Raw genomic sequence first — 8,611 nt, forward strand, 5'->3', positions numbered from 1 at the left:
CAGTCAAGGAGGCGGCAGAAAGAGGGAGTAGGGAGAGTTTCATCAGGGCTCAGAGGAAAGGATTTGTTTTTCTTTTTAAATCGTACTTATACAAGAAAGTGTGTGTGTATATGTGTGTGTGTGCGTGTGTGTGTGTGTGTGTGTTGTAAGAGATACATGTAGACTGACAGGAGTTGGGGGGGTGGAGTGGTGAAGTCTAGTGCTGGGGATGGGCTATGACACTGGGGAGAACTCAGCAGGGTAATTGTTCAGGATCTCATCAAGGCTGAATCAATGTCCAGTTCAAAGTCTCCGCAGCAAACACTGAAAGAGCTAGACTCCGGGCAAAAAGAAACAAGAATATCCAACATGGTAGGATTCGAGACCACAACCTGGGCATGTGCCCCAACCAGGAACCAAAACCAAGACCTCCCGGTTCATGGGTTGACACAGACACTGAGCCCCACCAAATACTATCAACTATCACCAATTTTTATGGAGAGCTTAATTTATGTCAGGCACAATGATGAACACATTCCTAATGCTGGGGTTAGTTAAATGGTATGCCCTAATTTATGCACCTGCTAGTAGATAAGAAAGTCAGATTTAAGTTCAAGTTTATCTGTATCCACACATCACATTTATTTCTATTATAAAACACTGGGTAATATATGAGATGTCAGTACAAATGCATAACCTTCAGGCTATTAGCCTCTCTACATCACAGGCTCTTAATTTAAAATGCATAAAATAACAACATAATTTTGAGCCACTGGGAGAAGTATCTGTGGACTTGTGCATTTTAGAATTGAGGTTATTAAGCAATAAAAAATAGTTTAAAAGGCACTTGGACCCTGAGCCATCTTCCTTGAGTTCTTAATAAGAAATTACTCCATGGTTGAAAAGGAAGGGATCTCAAAATGGAAGATCAGTAGAGAAAAATGCAGTTTTAATGAGTACTACTCATATCACAAGCACTGTCTAAATATTTTAAAGTTGCGATATAGTTATAATAATGAGCTTATAAAGAGATATAATATGAAAAGCCTTCAATGATTACAACTTGGCTAATAATATTTAGAGAGGTTACATAAGTTTCTCATCTTATATTTATTTTATTGAGCATGTTACATGTTTGGCACTATTGTAAGTTTTTTTACATCCATTAATTTATTTATTCTTCACCACAACATTAAGAGATATTGTCATTAACCTCCATTTAACAGTTTGTCAAACTGAGGCATAGAAAGATTTAACAATATGCTCAAGGCCACAAAATAAGTAAAAGAATCAGGATTCAAATCCAGGCATTCTGACTTTAGACCTTGTGTGCTGAATTACTCAAAATATAATTCTCAGGTTCAATTTACCTCAAATGTTCTTTTTTTTTCTACTTGAACTCACAGTAGAATAGCCCCACAATGAAATCCAAACTCCTTTCAGAATAGCAACTGACTTCCTCTTTAGCAATTCATAGATACCTTTGAGACAAAATTAAAAATATAATCACCTTTCTGGGCTATTCAGAATTGCTCAAGGAGCCTCAGAAAAAAGATACTTTTTTGTGATTATTGATATCTCCAACTCACCTGGCCTTTTCTCTTCTTTTTTAGGTCATGCACATATAATAAAGCATAGCATACTTGTATAAATTTAAATAACAGTGTTTAAAAACATTCTTCTCATATCATAGGTCTCCGCACATGCAAATGCATCTAGATAGCTACCATACAAATTTATTCTTCTTATTTCCAACCGTTTCTCAGAATTCATACTGAAATCTTCTTCAAGCGAAGCAGTCTCAGAAGTCGACTCCGAATCTCCTTGGTCCTAGCCCCATAGATGACTGGGTTGAGCACAGGAGGCACCAGCACATAGAGATTAGCCAGAAAGATATGCACATGCTTGGGGACTCGGTGTTGGCCAAAACGGTGGGTAAGGAAGGAGAAGAAGGCAGGAATGTAGAAGACCAGGATGACCCCAAGATGGGAGCCACAGGTACTCAGAGCCTTGTGCTGGGCATCACGAGATGGAAGACGAAAGACAGCACGAAGTATAAAACCATAGGAGATACTAATGAGAATAGAATCCAGGCCCATGGCCAGCAGGGCCACAGTCAGACCATAGACAATATTGACAGTGATGTTGGCACAGGCCAGTCGAGCAATGCCCATATGCTCACAGTATGTGTGTGCCATGACACGGTGCTGACAGTAGGGCAGGCGCTTCAATAAAAAGATGAAGGGGGAGACAATGGCTATACTACGAAATATCCCAGCAAGGCCAATTTTGCCTATGACTGTGTGGTTGAGGATGACTGTGTATCTCAGTGGGTTGCAGATAGCCACATATCGATCAAAGGCCATGGCAAGAAGAATCAAGGACTCCAGAGCATAGATAGAATGGACACAGAACATCTGGGCCAGGCAGCCACCAAAGGAAATCTCACCAGCATGGAACCACAAAATGGCCAGCATTTTGGGCACAGTGGTGGAGCTGAGAGCCAGGTCAGTGAATGAGAGAAGGCAAAGGAAGAGGTACATGGGTGCATGCAGTACATTGTCCATGGCAATCACCAAGATGAGGGAAGCATTCCCAGCCAGTGCTACCAGATACATGGCACAAAAGGGGATGGCAATCCAGATGTGGGCCCGCTCCAGACCTGGGATCCCCGTCAGAAAAAGCATGGCTGGGAGACTGTCATCACTAATGTTGGAAGTTGACATTCTGCCTGGCAAATAAAAGAGGGTGATAGTGCACCTGTCCTATAACATAAAGTATTTGGTTCATTCACATAAAATGATGATCTTTCTCTGAGTAATCCATTTTAGTCTGAGAAAAATATTTATTGGTATTAATGTGAGAATCTTAACAGATAGTATTACATATAATCCATTTTGTCATCTGCCATTTTCTATATTAAAAATTCATGTTTTGAATTCTATGTTCCAAGCACCAAGCTAAGAATATAAGCATTTCCTTTGTCTAATCTTTCCAGATTTATTTCTTACCACATCCTGCACATCATTTACTCTCTTTTGTCCACATCTAGAAAAAATTTCTTGTTTATTTTTTTTAGTGTATGCTATTCCATTCCAAGGATCCCCCTTTCTTTATTTTTTATTACCTTTTTAGTTTTAAAGTACCAGGCAGGCCTTCCAGAAGCCTTCCCACTCTAATTTAGTTCTTAGTCTTCTTCATATTTTTTATTCATTCACTACTCTGCAAAAGTCTATTGAGCTTGGTACTATGCCTTTACACAATTGCAACCTTCATACAACATGGCTTTATCTGTACCTAGACACTTTGCTCAGTATTCACTAAAAGACTCAATTATGATAACTCTTAATAACATACCATTGATGTCTGCCTCAATGTCATACTGTTTTAATGACTTAATCTGTGTTTGTAACATATCTGCCCAGATATATGCCAAATGGCTTGTTTTTATATCTCATTTATAGCGCCTACAAAGAGGCTAGGCAACCTGAATATACTCAAATGCCTCATGATTAAATAACTACAGTGTTTTGATCATGCATGAAGTTACCATGAAGGAAAGTAAAAGATGTAGCAGACATGCTAGCTAGGGAGACAGAACTGCTAACTATGATAAAGGCAGTTCATTGTACTGTACACTCACCAATGCAATGGTTGGATTAATGGCATGACCAAAATGTCAATTGATGACACAGGCAGATTGAGGGAGTGAGTGGCATGTCCTAGAATTTACCAACAGTAGACATCCTGGAAGAATGAATTATTTTTTGTTGTAGAGACTAATTATGTACTGGTATTATGTAATCCTCCCTCAGTAATATTATATACCTAAAAAAATCCTTTGTAGGATGCCTGAATCCTGAATTTTAGTCCTGATTCTATCACATGAGTGTTACTAGTATGTGACTGGAACAATTCCTCCCCTTTTCTGGGAAATCTCAATTTATAAAAAGCAATAACTTGGTAGCTACAGAATTGTTACAGAAATGTAAACTACAGCATAGAGGATATAGTCAATAATATTGTAAAAACTCTTTTTGAGGCCAGGTGGTACTTGGAATACCAGAGGGACCACTCTGTAATGTTCATGATTATCTAACCACTATGCTCTACACCTGAAACTAATACAGAATAATATTGAATGTAAACTGTAATTGAAAAAAAAATAAGAAAAACAAGAACATTGGAATTCTTGTCTCAGCTTTTCTACTAGTCATTATTTAGTATTGGTTAAGTCTCATGAACTTTTTGAAACTCAATTTTCTCATTTCTAAATTGAGAATGACAACACTTGGCTTACTTATTTCACACAGCTTGTGTGTTTGAGAAAGAGTAAAGTAAGTGAAATTTAAAAGTTTGGATACCAAAAACAATGCCCTTCACATTTTTACAAACTCTTTGTCTTATAGCTGCACTTGGAAGTAATACAGAATATAATAATCATACTCACCTCTGTCTTGCCAAGAAGTCCAAGTTCAGATGAGTGACCTGATATAATCCAGATCACAAAGCCTGTTACTGTCAGAACTAAAATTAGGTCTTAGATCTCATGATTAAACATTTGGTGTTTTCATCTCACTTAACTATTCATTTGTTTGGCCAACACTTAATTTGCTACTTTTTTTAAATTTTTTTTTTGCGAAGGCACTCTAATATCAGTAACTAATGCTGCAATCACTTTTCTCATCTGAATTCCAGAGACAAAGTGGAGCATCCCTCTGATTTGCCTGGAGACTTTCACAAATAGCTCCAGCCACGAGAGGAAAGAAGCTTAGGTGGTGGAGAGTGGAGGGTTAGAGTCACTATATCTGCTTTTCCCCCTTTCCCTAGCCTATTCTTGCTTGCAAAGGAAGGTTGCAAATAGTTATTATGAGGAAGCTGCTACTCCGTGAGCCTGTATGGATGGGAGTACCAGGAAGATCAGGTACAAGCAAGGTTGTTTCCCATGGAAATGTATGGGGAAAAGATGGAGAGCCAGAGTACCCCCCTGGGTGGAATAGGGCATTCCCCCAAATTTGTCTCACTCAGCCTTGTCTCTGGGTCACTGTGATAGCGGAGTTCCTCAGAGCTCCCTCTGAGACCTAGACTTCAATAGATGAACTCTGAGTTCTTTCTTTCAACACAGATTTTTGAAGAATCTGATTTCAAGAATATACCTGTGTGAGTGATGTTTGTTTACAAGTTGAGCATGCTGAGGTTGGAGCTGTGACCCGTGTCATATGTGAGTGTGAGGCTGCGTGGGAGGGTATGTGGTGGAGTAACGTCTTGTACAGATGCTGTATACCTGAGTGAAGTGGTTCATTTAGGGATGTGAAAACTGTTTTTGTGCAGGTTGTAAAAACTGCTTTTACAAGTGTAATTTGAAGATAATGGTGTCTGAGTGTGTGGGAGGGTATGTGGTGGAGCAACATCTTGTACAGATGATGTATACCTGAGTGAAATGGTTCATTTAGGGATGTGAAAACTGTTTTGTGCAGGTTGTAAAAACCGTTTTTACAAGTGTAATTTGAAGATAATGGTGTCTGAGTGTTGATATGTCTGGGTTGAAATGTGTAATCTGTCCTTAGTTTTTGTGAGCCCAGTGAGTGGCTTCAGTTTAGCTCTGAGTTCCAGCCCCCTCTGGTCAAGGGTCTTAGTAAGCGAGGTTATTTATTGACTTTGTGACACTCATGTATGAAAACCCAGGGGGACCTACTCTAATAGGTCTACTCTAGGGATTTAAGCCATGGTGCTAATTTGTAGAGAGAGAATAAGGAGGGGGAGGCTGCCAAGGGGAGAAAGAAATGAAGAAGGGAAGCTATCCATAGAGAAATTTCAAGGAAGGTGGAAATAAAATTTAGTAATTTTATTTCTCTTCCCTGCTGTTCTCTTACTTTCTCTCCCCTCTCTTTCTCTTCTAAATTTCACTACATTTTCATACATTGTAGGTCCATGGTAGTCTGTGTATCCTGCTGTTCTCTTACTTTCTCTCTCCTCTTTTCTCTTCTAAATTTCACATTTTCATACATTGTAGGTCCATGGTAGTCTGTGTATGTAGGGCATTACTAATGTTATATGCAAATAGGGTGACAAGAAATGGCAGTGGACATTTTTTATGCTCCATTGTCCCATTAGACTTAATTTCACAAAATAAAAGTTCAAAATTAAGAATTTCAAGAGCATGGAAGCAGGGCATTGAAGGAAACCCAGGAACCTTCTGAGCATGGGCCTTATGCTACTGTCCAGGTGTCATGCCCACAAAGCTAGCCCTGGGAGTGAACAGCATCAGTCCCCTAATGAGATCCCTTTATATCCTTTGACATTAGCCATACATCAAGTTTTTGTGCCAAGGATTCCTTTAATCAAAGCCTTCAAAGTGCTATATAACTTTCCCTTGTACATAAGGTAGTTCCCTCCCTTATTCATGGGTGATACGTTCCAAGATCTCAGTGGATGCCTGAAACCACATCTAATACCAAAACTCTATACATACTACACTTTTTTCTATACATATGTACCTGTGATAAGTTTAAACTACTCTTGAGCTTTGGAGCCATTACAAAGTAAAATAAGGATGACTTGAACACAAGCACTGTGAAAATGCAACAGTCAGTCTGATAACTGAGATGGCTACTAAGTGGTCAATGGGCAGGGAGTGCATACAGTGTGGACATGCTGTACAAAGGTCTAATTCAGGTCCCCCATAAGACGGTGCAATGTTTTGTGACACTACTCAGAATGGTGCAATTTTAAACTTATAAATTTCTTATTTCTGGAATTTTTCCATTTAATATTTTCAGACTATGGTTAACCAGAGATAACTGAAACAATGGAAGGCAAAAAGGGGACTACTATACCTATATCTTCTCATATTTTTCCAAAACAATGGTCTTCACAAATTTTGCTTAGGTACTTTCTAAAATTTTGAAATAGTATATGCTCTCTCAAAAATGTTGACACTTAAAAATGTCTTTTACTATCTAAATAGTAGAAAAGGATATTATGTTTAGTCTTTGTAAATATTGATATTTTAAAATAAAACTGCCACCTAAGTTTTTTAATTGTATTCTATGGAGCTTATTTTTAGAGTGATGAAAATGTTCTAAAATTAGATATTGATAATGGTTGCACAACATTATAAATATACTAAAACCCACTGAATTGTACACTTAATTAAATTTTATGGTATGTGAATTATTATAAATGACCAATTAAAAAAAATAATAGAATTCTGGCCCTGGCTGGTGTGACTCAGTTGGTTGGGTGTCATTCTGTGCATGGAGAGGTTGCAGGCTAGATTGCCAGTAGGTGGTGTGCAGGAGGCAGATAGGTGTTGAGCTCTCACAAGGATCTTCCTTCTCCCTACCTCTCCCTCTATAAAATCAATGGATTATTCTTTGAAACAAGTAAGTAAGTAAGTAAATAAATAAATAAACAATGGAATTATGTAATCATTAAAACTGAAAAGTCTCTGCAGCACTACAGATGAAGCTGATACAAGCACTGGATCTGAGTGGGGTACAGAGGAAGGGGTCAGGTTTATCTCTCAGATCTAACAGGTGGCCACAGATGAGTGAGACTGATTTTAGCTACCTTTCTTTCCTTTTTTTTCTTCCTTTCTTTAGTTTTTAATTTATTGCTTTTAGAGAAAGAGGAGGAGGGAGAGAAAGAAAAAAACAGAGAGGGAGAAACTTTGATTTGTTGTTCCACTTATTTATGCATTCATTGGTTAATTCTTGTATGTGCCCTGACTGCCTGGGATTGAATCTGCAACTTTGGCCTATGGGGACAGTGTTCTAACAAACTGAGCTACTCAAGCCAGGGCTTCTTTATTTTTGAGGGAGTTTGGAGAAAGAGAGGTAAAGACAGAGAGACAATCAAATAGTAAAGATAGCATAAACAGAAAAAAAGGTAGAGGTGATAATGATTAACAAATAGATGAGGTATGCTCCAGGGTCTTTGTTGGATAAAAATTATTAGGTTTTCTGACGATGTTGAGTAAATGAATGGTTTATGTCAGAATGCAGCTCTGCCACTCAGTGGTATACCTCTGAATCTAACTTGACCTTCTGGGCACTTATTTTTCTTATCTGTAAAATGGGTAGAGAGTGTTTCTCTCTAAATTTGGTTGATTTGAAAGAGACAATGACCACAGAATTCTTGAAATTGAGGAAACATTGTGAATACTGAGTATCATTAATGATTATATTTCTATTGCCTTCAACTCTAGCCAACCCTACATTTTGGCTTCTGTAAGTCCCCTAAGTAGAGGGCCCTGGATTGGGGACTTGGCTTGGGAGTAAAGAAACCCTGGAGCTGAAGGTCAAGAAGAATGAATTTTGCCCTAACCGGTTTGCCTCAATGGATAGAGCACTGGCCTGCAGACTCAAGGGTCCCAGGTTCGATTCTGGTCAAGGGCATGTGCCTTGGTTGCGGGCACATCCCCAGTGGGAGGTGTGCAGGAGGCAGCTGACCGATGTTTCTCTCTCATCGATGTTTCTATCCTTCTCCCTTCCTCTCTGTAAAAAATTAATAAAATATTTTTAAAAAAAGAAGAATGAATTTTATTCCTGGTTTACTATTTACTAGCACTGGAATCCTTGGCATTCACATTCCTCATCTGGGAGAGGTTTCTTAGGACCCATCCTTGATA

At 38.6% G+C, this 8,611-nt stretch overlaps 1 protein-coding gene across 1 annotated transcript; it reads right to left on the reverse strand.

Moving 5' to 3' along the window:
• Positions 1-1,748: 1,748 nt before the first annotated feature.
• On the reverse strand, positions 1,749-2,705 carry LOC102245586 (olfactory receptor 52D1). Its single transcript, XM_005860822.1, has one exon. It carries the CDS (start codon positions 2,703-2,705, stop codon positions 1,749-1,751), a length of 957 nt encoding a protein of 318 aa, XP_005860884.1.
• Positions 2,706-8,611: the final 5,906 nt, after the last annotated feature.

This window comes from Myotis brandtii, unplaced genomic scaffold (assembly GCF_000412655.1).
Source record: "Myotis brandtii unplaced genomic scaffold, ASM41265v1 scaffold1405, whole genome shotgun sequence".
Taxonomy (NCBI): domain Eukaryota; kingdom Metazoa; phylum Chordata; class Mammalia; order Chiroptera; family Vespertilionidae; genus Myotis; species Myotis brandtii.